At 41.8% G+C, this 17,439-nt stretch overlaps 1 protein-coding gene across 2 annotated transcripts; it reads left to right on the top strand.

Annotated features, from left to right (window-relative positions):
* Positions 1-170: 170 nt before the first annotated feature.
* On the top strand, positions 171-15,126 carry LOC112262888 (VPS33A core subunit of CORVET and HOPS complexes). Of its 2 annotated transcripts, XM_024438717.2 has the most exons (13): positions 171-317; positions 549-614; positions 779-906; positions 7,306-7,492; positions 7,620-7,736; positions 10,804-10,978; positions 11,152-11,348; positions 12,179-12,305; positions 12,552-12,619; positions 12,789-12,926; positions 13,044-13,181; positions 13,455-13,623; positions 14,472-15,126. In XM_024438717.2, the coding sequence occupies exons 1-13, from the start codon at positions 216-218 to the stop codon at positions 14,657-14,659; spliced, it is 1,800 nt and encodes a 599-aa protein (XP_024294485.1). In that variant the 5' UTR covers positions 171-215; the 3' UTR covers positions 14,660-15,126. The 2 variants fall into 2 exon arrangements, with proteins under 2 accessions (XP_024294485.1, XP_024294486.1); XM_024438718.2 differs by lacking the exons at positions 171-317; positions 549-614 and having other exon boundaries at positions 824-925.
* The last annotated feature ends 2,313 nt before the right edge of the window (positions 15,127-17,439 follow it).

Below are 17,439 nucleotides of genomic sequence, written 5' to 3'. Positions count from 1 at the left end.
TTAATTTATTTATTCATTTTAAATGGACCGCCCATCTCTAAATGCCTTTCTCGGCATCTGACTTCACAGTTCCGGGATAACTGGGGTGTTCATTGTGGAGATATAGCGCCATCTTTTGGACAGAATATTTATTATAGCTCAAAGAAGTTCGCTGTTGGGTCACATGATGCACACCCGCTGGCAGTCACCTGATACTCCCTACTGTCAGAGCAAAAATGTCTGCGCACTTATCCTATGGAAGAGTAAATTTAAACATTTTGAGGGAAGCAGCGCGGAAGGAGCTCCGTGAGTTTTTGGACAAATGTGCAGGAAGCAAGGTAAAACGCCTGGATTAAAGCGTTTAAAAATTACAAACCCTTTTATCTTGTTTTAATCCGAAATGTCTGTTCAACACTAGCTAGCATTCTAGGCTATCATCCACATAAACAATAATTGGGTTGTTGTGGTACATAGTCATCCACATAGTAGTTAAATAGATGCAGTTGATTTCAACTTTAGAACTCGTAGTATTTATGTGTCTAAAATGTATTGTTGTTGACTGTCCTTAGGCTATTGTGTGGGATGAATACCTGACTGGACCCTTTGGATTGATAGCACAATATTCCTTGCTGAAGGTAAGACTGACTCAAATGTGTACTTCAGTGTGTAGACTTTTTTTATATAAGCTAGTCTGACAGAATGGCTACAATGAATCGTTGTGTTTTCAAAGGCGCACATTACAGCAATAGCAATATGTCAAGCAGGTTGTTGACAGATCTGTCTTCTTTATATCTTCCAGGAACATGAGGTGGAGAAGATGTTCACCCTCAAAGGGGGGCGTCTTCCTGCTGCTGATGTGAAAAATATAATCTTCTTTGTTCGTCCCAGACTGGAACTGATGGATATTATAGCTGAGAATGTCATCAGGTCAGCATCCCAGGGGGAGGTGAGGGAGTAGCACAAACTGGGGTCTCTACAGAATGTGTCCATCAGTGCGGTGGTTAACAGGGTTGACTTCTTGGCGTTCATGTGTATTGTGATGAATATGAGTGAACAGGTTAAGAAAAAGTCTGCACGCATAGATGTGGTGGTACGCGCAGCCAAAGATTTCCTGGGAATTACGGAAGCAAACTATTTAGTATGGTTTTTGCAATCCATCAATTTACTGCTAGAAGCTTAATCGCTAATGGGCAGGAGTTTAAAAAGTTTGTAGATGACATGGAGGTAGTACCAGATGTAGTGTGTATACAAGAGGCATGGCTCAAACCTCAACTGGAGTTTGTGATTCCGGGACTCAGTTTGGTACAGTGTGATAGAGTGGAGGTGTCAGGGAGGGGTTGTGCTATGTTCGTTAAAGAGGGGATGACATACAGAGTATTGGAGATAGAAATATGTAGGAAAAGTAACAATTGTAATAGCTAATTTCTATAACCCCTGCAAAGCTCTTATGCTAGCACAGTTGAAGTCGGAAGTTTACATACACTTAGGTTGGAGTCATTAAACTCGTTTTTCAACCACTCCACAAATTTCTTGTTAACAAACTATAGTTTTTGCAAGTCGGTTAGGACATCTACTTTGTGGATGACACAAGTAATTTTTCCAACAACTGTTTACAGACAGATTATTTCACTTATAATTTACTGTATCACAATTTCAGTGGGTCAGAAGTCTACATACACTGAGTTGACTGTGCCTTTAAACAGCTTGGAAAATTCCAGAAAATTATGTCATAGGCTAATTGATGTCATTTGAGTCAATTGGAGGTGTACCTGTGGATGTATTTCAAGGCCTACCTTCAAACTCCGTGCCTCTTTGCTTGACATCATGGGAAAATCAAAAGAAATCAGCCAAGATCTCAGAAAAAAATGGTAGACCTCCACAAGTCTGGTTCATCCTTGGCAGCAATTTCCAAACGCCTGAAGGTACCACGTTCATCTGTACAAACAATAGTACACAAGTATAAACACCATGGGACCACCCAGCCTTCATACCGCTAAGGAAGGAGACACGTTCTGTCTCCTAGAGATGGATGTACTTTGGTGCAAAAAGTGCAAATCAATCCCAAAACAACAGCAAAGGACCTTGTGAAGATGCTGGAGGAAACAGCTACAAAAGTATCTATAGCCACAGTAAAACGAGTCCTATATCGACATAACCTGAAAGGCCGCTCAGCAGGAAAGAAGCCACTTTTCCAAAACCGACATAAAAAAAGCTAGACTATGGTTTGCAACTGCACATGGGGACAAAGATTGTACTTTTTGGAGAAATGTCCTCTGGTCTGATGGAAAAAAAAAATAGAACTGTTTGGCCATAATGACCATCATTGTGTTTGGAGGAAAATGGGGGAGGCTTGCAAGCCAAAGTATACCATCCCAACAGTGAAGCACAGGGGTGGCAGCATCATGTTGTGTGGGTGCTTTGCTGCAGGAGGGACTGGTGCACTTCACAAAATAGATGGCATCATGAGGGAGGGAAAATGATGTGGATATATTGAAGCAACATCTCAGGACATCACTCAGGAAGTTAAAGCTTGGTCACAAATGGGTCTTCCGAATGGACAATAACCCCAAGTATAGTTCCAAAGTTGTGGCAAAATGGCTTAAGGACAACAAAGTCAAGGTATTGGAGTGGCCTTCACAAAGCCTTGACCTCAATCCTATCGAGAATTTGTGGGCAGAACAGAAAAAGCATGTGCGAGCAAGGATACCTACAAATCTGACTGTTACACCAGCTCTGTCAGGACGAATGGGCCAAAATTCACCCAACTTATTGTGGAAGGCTACCTGAAACGTTTGACCCAAGTTAAACAATTTAAAGGCAATGCTACACTCAATTAGTATTTGGTATGTAAACTTCTGACCCACTGGGAATGTGATGAAAGAAATAAAAGCTGAAATAAATCATTCTCTCTACTATTATTCTGACATTTCACATTCTTAAAATAAAGTGGTGATCCTAACTGACCTAAAGACAGGGAATTTTTACTAGAATTAAATATTAGTAATTGTGAAACTGAGTTTTTAAATGTATTTGGCTAAGGAGTATGTAAACTCCCGACTTCAACTGTAGAAGGGATTGATAGGACGTGTAGGGATAGGAAGGTAATATGGTGTGGTATTTTTAATGCCCATAAAGAAATATGGGGAAGTACGCATTAAGATAACAATGGGAGTATAGTTGAAGAATTTATGATTAGTGTGTGTTAATGATGGGAGGGGAATGAGAATCAATGTGGCGAGGAGTACAGAGTCATCCTTACACTAGACATTGGTATCTGTGGCAGGGAGGTGTAAATGGTAAGTGATGAGAGAAACCACAGTAGTGAGTGATCATTTTCCAGTTCGACTTAAGGTCAATATGGGTGTGTGTATGCGGAGTAGAGGCAATAACATGAGGTGGTGCTTTGAGAAAGATAACTGGAAGATGTTCAAGTACCTGTGTGAGCGGGCAGGACAAAAGTTATCAATGGAGGGGTCTGTGGATGAGTGCAATGGATGAGTGCGATGAGGCAGTAACGTCTGTAATTATATCAGCTGCAAATGAGACCGTTCAGGGGAGGAAGACGGAGGGTGGTGCCATGGTGGGCAGATGAGGGCTCAAAGGTGGTGCAGGAAACGGATATAGCTCTACGGAAGGAATGGATTGACAGGAAGGAATCTCATGGAGAATCTTTATAAGACGAAGGAAAGAAAAGGCAAATGTCATAGGTTTTGCATTTGCAGTGGTTCATAGATGTGAGCACCTGTGTGATGAGCGTAAGAGGGAGGGAAGCTAAAGGAGCATAGAGATGTTTTAAAGAAAAAAGGCGAGTCAGGAGAAGCTATGGATGCAGAGTTTTCTATGTTTGGGATGACAATGGCGTTGGAGGGCTGTGGGCGGACTGCTCCTGGAGAAGATGGAATGTGTTATGTGATGTTTCAGCATGCACCGGACAGTGTGTTGGAAGCAGTGTTAGGGTTGTTTAATAAGATGTGTAGGACTGCAGTGATACCTGCTGGGTGGAGACGTGCGGTGTTGTTGCTGTTCGTAAAACTATGTAAAGATCCCGGCAGTTATAGGCCTATCGTGCTGACATCCAACATATGTAAGTTGATGGGAAAAGATGATAGTGAGTAGGATGATGTATTTCTTGGAAGTTAGGGGGTTTGATGAGTGTAGCACAGAGGAGAGGTTCAGGAGAGGGAGGTCTGCCATGGATGCCCTGGTGACATTTAGATAGCTAATGCCCTGACAATAAGAGGTGATGAGTGTTGTGTATTTTGACATTGAGAAAGCTTACGATACCATGTGGGGGGAAGGGTTGTTGATCAAGTTGAGTGCATTGGGGGACGTCTGTATAACTAGATCATGGACTTCCTGTTCGATCGAATTATACGGGTGAGGTTGGGGTCAGAATTGTCAATGCGGTTTGAAGTGGACAATGGTACTCCTCAGGGAAGTGTGGTTAGTCTGGTGTTGTTCACCCTGATGATAGATGACAAAACACTGGAATCGTAGATGTGCAGAAGATGAATGTGGAGTATGAATCTCAAGTAGAGATACTGGTGTGCAAAGCAGCAAGATAAATAAATAAATACAGTATGGGGATGAGGTAGTTGGATGGGCTGTTTACAGATGGGCTATGTACAGGTGCAGTGATCTGTGAGCTGCTCTGACAGCTGGTGCTTAAAGCTAGTGAGGGAGATATGAGTCTCCAGCTTCAGTGATTTTTGCAGTTCGTACCAGTCATTGGCAGCAGAGAACTGGAATAAAAGGCGGCCAAAGCAGGAACTGGCTTTGGGGGTGACCAGTGAGATATACCTGCTGGAGCGCGTGCTACGAATGGGTGCTGCTATGGTGACCAGTGAGCTGAGATAAGGCGGGGCTTTACCTAGCAGAGACTTGTAGATGACCTGGAGCCAGTGGGTTTGGCGACGAGTATGAAGCGAGGGCCAGCCAACGAGGGCGTACAGGTCGCAGTTGTGGGTAGTATATGGGGCTTTGGTGACAAAACGGATGGCACTGTGATAGACTGCATCCAATTTGTTGAGTAGCGTGTTGGAGGCTATTTTATAAATGACATCATCGAGGATCGGTAGGATGGTCAGTTTAACAAGGGTATTTTTGGCAGCATGAGTGAAGGATGCTTTGTTGTGAAATAGGAATCTGATTCTAGATTTAATTTTGGATTGGAGATGGTTAATGTGAGTCTGGAAGGAGAGTTTACAGTCTAACCAGACACCTAGGTATTTGTAGTTATCCACATATTCTAAGTCGGAGCCGTACAGAGTAGTGATGCTAGACGGGCGGGCAGGTACGGGCAGTGATCAGTTGAAGAGCATGCAGTTAGATGTGGGACAGGGAGTGAGTGCATGGCCTGGTATACCGATGATGGGGAACAGAGGTGGGAATGTAAAATTTGTGATGAGGAAGGTGTGGAAGATTGGTCTCTTAACATGGGGGTTTAGGATGTCTGTGGCCAAGTCCTGCTTTATGGTGTTTTCTAGGAAGAAGGTTAAAGATGTTAGGCTGCAAATATACATATATAAGTAGGGTGTCAGAGTTTAATTATTTAGTTATGTGGTTTAGTGAGAGGCTTACTTGGAAGAGACATGTTGGGCATATTGAAATTAAGTGTAGGAAGGTGCTGAACCTCATGAGGGCAGTGGCAGGATGTGATTGGGGGTTGGATAGACAAACACTGTTGTATACAGTACCAGTCAAAAGTTTGGACACCTACTCATTCAATGGTTTTTCTTTTTTACTAATCTCTACATTGTAGAATACTAGTGAAGACATCAAAACTATGAAATAACACATGGAATCATGTAGCAACCAAAAAAGTGTTAAACAAATAAAAATAGATTTTAGATTTTAGATTCTTCAAAGTAGCCATCATTTGCCTTGAAGACAGCATTGCACACTCTTGGCATTCTCTCAACCAACTTCACCTGGAATAATTTTCCAACAGTCTTGAATGAGTTCTCACATATGCTGAGCACTTGTTGGCTGCTTTTCCTTCACTCTGTGGTCCAACTCAACGCAAACTATCTCAATTGGGTTGAGTGTGGGTGATTGTGGAAGCCAGGTCATCTGATGCAGCACTCCATCACTTTCCTTCTTGGTCAAATAGCCCTTACACAGCCTGGAGGTGTGTTAGGTCATTGTCCAGTTGAAAAACAAATGATAGTCCCACTAAGCACAAACCAGATGGGATGGTATATTTCGCTGCAGAATGCTGTGGTAGCCATGCTGGTTAAGTGTGCCTTGAATTCTAAATAAATCACAGACCGTGTAACCAGCAAAGCACTCCCACACATCACACTTCCTCCTCCATACTACACATGCAGAGATCATCCGTTCACCTACTCTGCGTCTCACAAAGACATGGCGGTTGGAACCAAAAATCTCACATTTGGACTCATCAGACCAAAGGTCAGATTTCCACCGGTCTAATGACCATTGCTCATGTTCCTTGGCCAAAGCAAATCTCTTCTTCTTATTTGTGTCCTTTAGTAGTGGTTTATTTGCAGCAATTTGACTATGAAGGCCTGATTCACGCAGTCTCCTCTGAATAGTTGATGTTGAGATGTGTTTTGACTGGTACTGTAGATGGGGAGAGATTGTGTGAAAGGGTTAGGGAGGCTAGACCGGGTTGGGGAATGGGTGGTCTATTGGGGGGAGGGAGGTGGTGTCTAGGGCGCTATTTCACTTTCTTGAAGGAACAGGACTAATGAAGAGGATTTAATGTTGGTAAGCCGTAACTGGCCTCACACTCCAGTACAGTAGGTGGCGGTGTTGGATGCGATCCGCCAACCCAATCCCAAAGAAAGACAAGAAGAAAAAGGTCAACATCACATTATCTCACTGTTTCTAATAGACGTATTTTGGTGTTTTTGAAGCCTTTGTTCATGTTTTTTCGGGCCCCCATACTACACAACGAGGATGAGGAAGTGATTTTCTGTTTGGGCTAAGTTTCTCAAAAACATGACATTTACATCAAAAATAGAGATTTGGTTGTAAAAAAATAAATCCTAATTTAATACCATCTTTGATTTGAGTAAGTGGGGGATAGCGGTAAGGTGAATGTGGTCTAGCTGGTAGGTCGCCAGGACTGCAGTACATTGAACTGCATTGCCCCCTAGCGTTCCAATGTGGCATCATTTTCTGATGTAATTTTATTTATTTATTTAAACCATAAGAACATTTTTACATTTGTTACATCCCTATGTTAAACACTGTCCTTGATTTTGGAGTAATGCTGCAGCCAGTATTGCATGTGGGTGTGGATGGGTTTTGCTTTCCCCCTTATAGTGCATCTCTTGTATTCAATGTTTTTTCTTGCAGTGAGGATAAGATGCTTTCCCCACGTGACTTCCACATCCTGTTTGTGCCCCGGCGGAGCATGCTCTGTGAGCAGCGGCTGAAGGAGCAGGGGGTCCTGGGCTCGTTCATCAACATAGACGAGTACATCCTAGACCTCATACCTTATGATGGAGACTTGCTCTCCATGGAGTCTGAGGGGGCCTTCAGGGTAGGTTAGGACAGGCACAAAGACACTACACATGTCCCAGTGTATGTATAGGCCCAGTAAGGCTCAGCTACAAAGCTATCATTTGTATTGTAATGGGGTAATAACCCGTGTGCCCTGGCTCTTTTAGGAATGCTATCTAGAAAGTGACCAGACAAGTCTTTACCACACTGCCAAGGGCCTTATGACTCTCCAGGCTCTGTATGGGACCATCCCCCAGATATTTGGGAAAGGGGAGTGTGCACGGGTGAGTATTGGGAACGACTTGGGACTTCATTAGGTTTAGAATTCCATATTGGCGCCAGTGTTGCTATTAGTTATTTGGGAAAGTAATATTACATTTTACTCGTTACATTGAACAAAAGTAAAGCGTTACTCTACAATATTCATTTGTGTGGAAAGTAACGTGATATATTACTTTGCATTACTTTCATCAAAACTCTGTTTGACTATCGGAGGGAGCAAGGCGAGCCGCACGCGCTCTACCAAAGATAGGCTACTTAGTAAAGGTTTCCAGACACTCTACCAAAGATAATCTACATGTGTGCATGCTCATGGGTGGAGTCAGAACAACGCGCACCTTCTGTAACATGATACCCTCGCTGGTCCATGTGTTTTTAGACTCCCTAATAGTAACATACACAAGGGTGTGATAGCATAGATTTTCTTGTTGTCTTCCATTTGTCATTAAAGCAAAGAAGATTCACGTGTGAAACTTCATCACCACAGTTAACTAATTTCAATGAAAACCAACTGCGTATTTGTGAGCTACATGTAATGAAAGTTTTAGGTTTGTTACAATTTATCTAATTTTGTGACTACCAGTTGGCTATAAGCTACTCCAATAGCAGCTTGCTAGCTAGCTAAAAAGACTGCAAGCTAGCCTTTTAGCTTCCTATATCTCCACCATGTGAAATAATCAGATTTATAATGAAATAATATGCCCTGTCAAGTATTCTTATACCTGCTAGTGTAACCTACATTATCCCAGTTTAATATGCTGCTTGAATATATTACTTCCCATATCAGCTAAAAATAGAATGCCATCATTTCTGCTCATGGAGAAAAATAAAGGACAGGGCTTGGGGCTTTTTTTAGGTAGTCAATCAGGTAGGTATTACTTCTTAACAAAATACATTTGTGGGGGATTCTAATAAGACTACAATGTTGATTGGTTTATTGTTTGAAGAGTCACTGAGATTATATTTGGTTATCAATGCAAAATAGACCACTTATTTAATGCCAAGCTAAACTAAGACAGCAATCTTGAAGTTGAAGGGATTTTGAAGTTGATTAGCTTCCCACATCGCCATGTGAAATAATCAGATGTATAATTAAATATACCCAGGCAAATATTCTTATACTTGCCGGTACCTACAACATTATCCTAATTTGATATGCTGCTTCAATGTATTAACTCTCATATCAGCTAAAAATAGAATGTCATGACTTTTAGTCATGGAGAAAAACAAGCTATCTGTTTTTGCGTTTCAAAATAGCCTAGAATAATGACTTCTAAACAAAAACATTTTTGAGGGATTCTAATAAGGCTACAATGTGCTTGGTTTACTGTTTGAACAGTTACTGATATTTGGTTTTCAATGCCAAATAGGCTGCTTATTTAATGCCAAGCTAAACCAAGATAGTAAAGTGATTTTGAAGTTGATTATTTCACATGGCGATTTGGGAAGCTAATCAGATTTATAAATAAATAATATGCCCTGGCAAATGTTTGTGTACTTGCCGATGTAACCTACAATGTTATCCCAGTTTAATATGCTGCTAGAATGTACAGTTGGAAGTTTATATACACCGTAGCCAAATACATTTAAACTCAGTTTTTCACAATTCCTGACATTTAATCCTAGTAAAAGTTCCCTGTCTTAAGTCAGTTAGGAACACCACTTTATTTTAAGAATGTGAAATGTCAGAATAATAGTAGGGAGAATGATTTATTTATTTCAGCTTTTATTTATTTCATCACATTCCCAGTGGGTCAGAAGTTTACATACACTCAATTAGTATTTGGTAGCATTGCCTTTAAATTGTTTAACTTGGGTCAAACGTTTCGGGTAGCCTTCCACAAGCTTCAACAATAAGTTGGGTGAATTTTGGCCCATTCCTCCTGACAGAGCTGGTGTAATGGAGTCAGGTTTGTAGGCCTCCTTGCTCGCACACGCTTTTTCAGTTCTGCCCACAAATGTTCTATAGGGTTGAGGTCAGGACTTTGTGATGGCCACTCCAATACCTTGACTTTGTTGTCCTTAAGCCATTTTGCCACAACTTTGGAAGTATGCTTGGGGTCCTTGTCCATTTGGAAGACCCGTTTGTGACCAAGCATTAACTTCCTGACTGATGTCTTGAGATGTTTCTTCAATATATCCACATAATTTTCCATCCTCATGATGCCATCTATTTTGTGAAGTGCACCAGTCCCTCCTGCAGCAAAGTACCCCCACAACATGATGCTGCCACCCCCGTGCTTCACGGTTGGGATGGTGTTCTTAGACTTGCAAACATCCCCCATTTTCCTTCAAACATAACGATGATCATTATGGCCAAACAGTTCTATTTTTGTTTCATCATACCAGAGGACATTTCTCCCAAAATTACGATCTTTGTCCCCATCTGCAGTTGCAAACCGTAGTCTGGCTTTTTTATGGCGGTTTTGGAGGAGTGGCTTCTTCCTTGCTGAGCGGCCTTTCGGGGTATGTCAATATAGGACTTGTTTTACTGTGGATATAGATACTTTTGTACCTATTTTCTCCAGCATCTTCACAAGGTCATTCGCTGCTGTTCTGGGACTGATTTGCACTTTTCGCAAATCTGTACAGATTTCCTATCTTTTCATTCAAAATCTTTCTCTTAAGCCACAGGTTCTGGTTATAGACCGCACGTACATGGACCCATAGAGATGTATAGAGGGTATACACTTGTCACTATATGGGAAAGCCCACTATGGGCTTTGCTATCACAGAAGCAATTGATGGCAAATATCAGAGATGTGCCCTCTATATGTTTCTATGGCCAGCAGCTGTGATGACATTTCTCCAAGCAGCCTTTCTCGACTTGCTCGAGAACTAAATGAGGAAACAAGTCGAGATCGGATCATGAAAGCACGTGCCCGGTAGAGATATGATTCTGAAAGTAGCGCACGTGTTGTTTGACAAAGTAACTGTAATAATATTACCCAATTTGAAAAAGCAACATGCTACTTTACTCCATTACTCATAAAAGTAATCTAATTATGAAGAGTGTAAATTAATGCTTTAATTGTGTTAGAAATTAAACCCTGATTTCTTCTCCATCTGCAGCATGTAGCTAATATGATGCTTAGGATGAAGAGGGAGTTTGCTGGCAGTCAGACTCAGATCCTGCCTGTGTTTGACTCACTGCTGCTGCTGGACCGCAACATAGACCTGCTTACCCCTCTGGCCACACAGCTCACCTATGAGGGCCTCATTGACGAAGTTTATGGAATCACCAACGGTGAGGATGGGCCTCTGTTAATGCACGAAAACACAATGCAAGCTAAATACAGACATATTTAATCACATTGATTGACGTAAAGACATCTTGAGGGATCTCTGTTGATTTGTGTATGGGGTTTTGGACCTTTGTGTGCTTGTTTATCTATTCTGTGCGCATGTGTCTGCAAACAGGTTATGCGAAGTTGCCTCCTGAGAAGTTTGCTGCCCAAAAGAAGCAGGGTGAGGTGGGTAAAGACCTGCCCACGGAGCCCAAGAAGATGCAACTCAACTCAGCGGAGGAGCTGTATGCTGAGATACGGGACAAAAACTTCAACGCCATAGGGGCTGCACTGAGCAAGAAGGCCAAGATCATCTCTGCTGCCTTTGAGGTTGGCTTCATCCAAGCACACAGACACTCCTTGTTACCACTCCTGTCTAATTTGATCCAAATCACTTTGTTAATGTTATAAATGTCACTTCACAAACTGGGGATTACAATCTCAGATCAATCCTAATGTCAGACCGCTCAATTACATTAGCTACTGTTTTCTCTAATCATATCAATTTGTGTTCTTATTGATTACCTTCTATATGCCAGGTAGACTTTTCAGGAGGTGGTTTTCCAATGGCAAAAAGTAAAGCCAACTGACAATTAGTATTATCGATCAAGACATTAAACACACTTTTTACGATAAAGGAGTGGCAGATCAAAGCAACTTTGTTTAGTTCATGCGTAATCTCCCACTGATGATTTGTTATGCATCCCCTACAGGCCTACACTTTTGGCATCATAACCGTCACTGGATACTTTGCATGTGATAATTAGACTGAAGTCCCACACCTGTGGGTGTTTCAGTTTATGTATTTTTACATTTCTGTATTGCCCAGACCTGTTCCCAATCAAAGTTCATTTTCTCTAGTTTGATGAATGAGCATATCAGTGAGAGCATCCACTGTTCTCTAGGCAACAAACCATTTCTTACTACTGTTATGCCTACATGGAAGCATTCCATACTGTATGTTTAATCTGAAATCATTTCCACATGTTTACATTGAGTTTAGTGTCTGTTTAATGTGTAATTCAGAAGTAGATTTTTTGTAATTTCCTAGGGGATTTTAGTAATCCCTCAACCGGCTCTCACATTTCACATCTGTACATAACACTACACAGTCTCTTTTTTCCAGTGTTAATGTTAGTTTGTTGATTTTTGTCTCGCAGGAGCGGCATAATGCCAAAACAGTTGGCGAGATAAAGCAGTTTGTGTCCCAGCTGCCCCACATGCAGGCAGCACGGAGCTCGCTGGCCAATCACACCTCCATAGCTGAACTCATTAAGGACATCACCAGTGAGAAGAACAGCCTTTACTCCTTCTCCTTTCATGTCCAACTAACAACTCTCCATTCCTCATCCCTTCCTTCTGTCTTAATCTGTCTTTCTTCCTGCCCTCCACCCTAAAAAACTGATACAATCTGATCTTGGTGACATTTAATGTAGTTGACTTGGTCAAATGTGTGGCATATCGTTTAGAGAAAGACTACTGTTGATACTTGTTGACAGAGGTAAATGGATTTTCTCTCTCACTCTGATTCAGCCTCAGAGGCCTTCTTTGATAACCTGACAGTGGAGCAGGAGTTTATGACTGGAGTTGACACAGACAAGGTACACATTGCTTTTCAATGATTTGTAGATTGTAGTGTGGATGAGGTTGGCTCTGATAATATTTGAACCTGCCCTCACTATAAACAGAATGTTTTGCTTGGTCCCTGTGTGTATGTGTGTGCTCATGTCTAGGCTTGCTGACCAACCGCCCCTTGTTCCCATTGTCCAGGTTAACACATATATTGAGGACTGTATTGCCCAGAAGGATCCTCTGATCAAAATCTTGCGGCTGGTCTGTATGCAGTCAGTCTGCAACAATGGCCTCAAGCAGAAGATATTGGACTACTACAAGAGAGAGATCCTGCAGGTACATTTTTTTCTGATTACATTACAATAAGTCAGTGTTTTAATACTAGTGATGGTCATTTGAAGATGTGATGAGAGCTACTGTGGCAACATGATTGACCTGTGCTGTTTTCTCTAGACCTATGGATATGAACACATGCTTACCCTCAACAACCTGGAGAAGACAGGTCTTCTGAAGCCCCAGACAAGCACCAGGAATAACTACCCCACCATCAGGAAGACACTCAAACTTTGGATGGAGGATGCCAACGAACAGGTGAATGAATCTCATGTAGTCTGGGAGGGGGAGGGTGTAATAACACTGTTATTATTGCAGTGACAATTTGGTCATTGCTTTGTATTTGCACAATAATGGAGTTGGGTTGTTTTTGTTAAGCAAGTTGAGAAAAAACGCTCAAAGCATTAACCAAATGTAACAACCTTACCAAAACTCACGTGCATACTTTTTTTCTCCAACTGTGAGAGTGGGATTTGTATGTAGTATTGTCTGTACTGATACCCAGCTTGTGTATGTGTCATCTTCCTCCAGAACCCCAATGACATCTCCTATGTGTACAGTGGTTATGCTCCTCTCAGCATCCGTCTGACCCAGGTGTTGGCCAGGCCCGGCTGGCGCAGCATCGAGGAAGTTCTGAAGATGCTCCCTGGTCCACACTTTGAGGAGAGACAACAGCTGCCTGCTGGTCTCCATAAGAAACGTAAGGACAGCAGGAGACCAAGGCAGCAGGTTGCTCTCTTGCACAACAAGCTGAGCGATTGAAAGGCTGGGTGAATGATGACCTGTGTGGTAATCTGCTGGCTGTAGATAAGAGCTGGCTTTGTCCCTGCCGTGCCAAATGTCTTCGAGCAGCAGTTGATTTATTGTAGACAGTGAACAAAACTGTACATTACCGTTAAGTGTGGGTCTGTTTGGGTGATTGTTTGTGTACATGTATTTGTGTAGGAAAGAGGAGAGGCAAAGGCACCGTTGACCTTTCAGAGACCAGGGAGTTGAATATCCTCATCTTAAGCGTTATAACTGTGCGTTGCTGACTACAGGGTCAGTTTGGACATCTCATTGACAAGAGGATAATTAATTTGATGAGATGCCTTTTATTTACACCATGCAATGTGTTAATTAGAACTGTGAGTTTGGGTATTAGACAGTTGACTTGTTTTTACATGTCTGCCATATCTTTGTTCTAGAAAGGTGATAATGGAAGACTGACAATAGACGAGCCTGTTGTAGCAGGAAGAGGGCGGAGTTTGTTTGAGGGAATAGTGTGTGGGTGGGGACATGGGTGGATGGGGGTTGACTCGAGGTGCTCTCTCTTACTTTCTTTGTGTGTTTACATGTTTAATATCAGTTTGAGGTTAAAGTAACCTCACTTCAAAACAAACAATCTGCTAAGTAATAATATTAATAATTTGGTAGGTGCTTATTTGTGTGTGAATTTTTTTTTTTTTAAGTGCATATCCCAACTCCCCTTGAGTCCCCCTTGGAGAGTGGTGCACCCTGTGAACTTCACCCTGTTTGACTGTTTTCTCTCCCCACTCTGTCCCACAGGCCAGCAGGGGGAGAACAGGACCACCCTGGTGTTCTTTCTGGGAGGGGTGACTTACGCAGAAGTTGCTGCCCTGCGCTTCCTGTCTCAGATGGAGGATGGTGGCACAGAGTACATCATTGCCACTACCAAGCTCATCAATGGTACCAGCTGGATCAAGTCTCTGATGGACCGCCCGGAGGCCCCCTGAGCCCGCTGCCCGCCCCCTCGGGGAACAGATGCACAGCTAGACACATCAAACAGTCAGAACAAAAGACCTTGCCGCTTCTTTTTAATGTCCATATTCCAGCGCCCTGCAGGTGTGTCTGATTGATCTCAGCAACTGTCAGTGTGAGGTGACCAGGAGTCAGCTCCTCGATTCTCCCTGTCCTTTGCCTGCAACTCTAACAGCTTGCTAAATGCACATCTCCATTGCCACCTGCTTTGGTCATTGTATGGAGCTGAGAAGATATCATCTTACTTGTGGCATGATGGAAGGTTTTAAGATCATTGTAAAAAATATATATATATACTGTATTAACACAAAGGCTGAAAGGTAGATGCTTGTATTATTTTTGTGATTTCAACCTATATTTTGTGTTGTACAGTATAGGGGTTTTCTCTCTGCTTGCCATTATTTGTGGGAAAAGTAGTCCTGTAAATAAAATGTGTAATTGACTGCTGATTACTGCTTTTATAACCAGAGTCAATGTCAGGTCTCTAAAAAAACTGGCCATTTTAACATTTGTCCTTCTACTCTACAATGTGGCTAAATGTTTTTCTGGTTTAGAAAACAAAACTAAAAAGTCTGATGTAAAGTTGTACTGCACCTCCATTACACTCCCTATTCCACCTTCAACATGTAGGCTCATTGTTACTTAATGAGTTGTTTATCCTGTAGAAGAAAATAAAGATGGTACCAAAGGATGCAGGCAGGGAGGAGTGGCAAGGTTGAGAGCCCTGTCAGCCGTCAGCAGTCCTGCTATCTCGAGAAGCAATTAGCCCAGTAACAGGCCTACCTATCAGCCGATAATGGCCCTCTGCTGTCTGGAGATCTTACCCCATAAGGGCCCCTGATTTGACAGCGCTGGACGCTGATTGAATTAGGAGGCTATTTGCTCCATGTTCCGGTAGAGGATACGTGCGTTGGAGTTTGGTTTGATCGATGGCTTGTCCGTGTCCTGCGCTGTGGACAGCTGGGTCTTGTACTCAGTGGGGGACGTGTATTGACAGCAGTCGGAGATTTTAGTGAACCAACAGTGAGGAACTCACTATATCACATCTCATGAAGATATATTAATGTGACATTGCATTCCTTTTGGTATATTAAATGCTAACAATTACACATGTAATAATACCATTTTTTATAAAGAGTGGGAAATGAAATGAGCGGTTCTTGCAAGCACCAGAGGATTTTCAGAGCTAAAACAATAGAACATGCATAGCCTATTATTGTCTATTTGGCAAGGTCTCGCTTCGGCGAAGCGGGTGTAGGACGTGGCTTAATTTTCCATTAGGAAAACCCCATGGGTCTCAGGACTCTTGTAATCAATGTAATTGTTGCTGGCCCCTCCTTTCCCATTAGGACTTGTGGCAACGGACATCACCTTGTATTTCTGGCAGCACATTGAAACCCGTGTACAGAGAGTATATTCAACAAAATAATTTTAAAAGAGATTGAAAATCCTTCATATAAACCGACAAGGTAAGTAACCAATTTAAGCAGTTTATAAATATTGAAACGTTGTAACGTTATAGGCCCTATGCCCAGTGAGTAGGTTACGTATCCACCATGCGCTTACATTTTAAGAGCTTTCAGATACTCGGAAAAATAGCATGAAATCATATAACATCAACAGTAACAGTAGGCTATAGTTAAACAATGTTAATCATTTTTACTGCAGGTTATCAAAGCGAAAGATATCTTTGGAGTTGCGAAAGTGGGGCATGGCTGTTTTTGTGCAACTAATGTGAAATATTACGTCTGGAGAAATATATTTTATTGATACTATTTTGTTATAGGCTATTACATTATTTAGCTTGAAGGTACACAAGGTACATGTCAACATGTATATGATAGATATATGTAAGGGAATTTACTTCCTTTACATACTTTAAAATAAATACATTTGAACATAATTTCTGTCGATAAAGTTGCTTACCTGTCTGAGTGTGTGGACCAGCAGCACTTCAATGTTTACAAACAACAGCTTCTTCCTAATCTCGTTATTGGTTCTAGTTCTCGGGTGTTGAAGCTAAATATACAAATATTTCTTATCTCTACAAATAATTATGAGGGCTTTTGATAAGAAAGTGACAGCTATATTAGCCATTTCTAATTCTTATGTCTTCAAATATCAATAGGTATATTTCAATAGTTTAATTACCAAATACGATTTACAGACTAGCCTAGATATGCTTGTAACTGTGTCAGAAGTAAATGCTTGACCATTTGCTTAGCGCGAGATCAATGCCAAAAGCATTTGGAGCAATTGACATTAATTATTCATAAACTACAATTATAGGTCGCAATGCCTTTAACTAATGCACTCTTCAGCTGTAAATATATGTTGCTGATATACAGTGCATTCGGAAAGTATTCAGACCCCTTGGCTTTTTCCACATTTTGTTATGTTACAGCCTTATTCTAAAATGGATTAAATAAAATAAAAATCCTCATCAATCTAAAGGATGGTCTGATGGTCTCATTCTCTCATTCTCTGGTCTGATGAAACCAAAATGGAACTCTTTGGCCTGAATGCCAAGCGCAAGTATGGAGGAAACCTGGCACCATCCCTACGGTGAAACATGGTGGTGGCAGCATCATGCTGTGGGTATGTTTTTCAGCAACAGGGACTGGGAGACTAGTCAGGATCGAGGGAAAGATGAACGGAGCAAAGTACAGAGAGATCTTTGATGAAAACCTGCTCCAGAGTGCTCAGGACCTCAGACTGGGGCGAAGGTTCACCTTTCAACAGAACAACGACCCGA

The sequence above is a fragment of the Oncorhynchus tshawytscha genome, linkage group LG12 (assembly GCF_018296145.1).
Source record: "Oncorhynchus tshawytscha isolate Ot180627B linkage group LG12, Otsh_v2.0, whole genome shotgun sequence".
NCBI lineage: Eukaryota > Metazoa > Chordata > Actinopteri > Salmoniformes > Salmonidae > Oncorhynchus > Oncorhynchus tshawytscha.
Note: the sequence above shows the minus strand (reverse complement) of the source record. Positions and strands in the feature narration are given on the sequence as shown.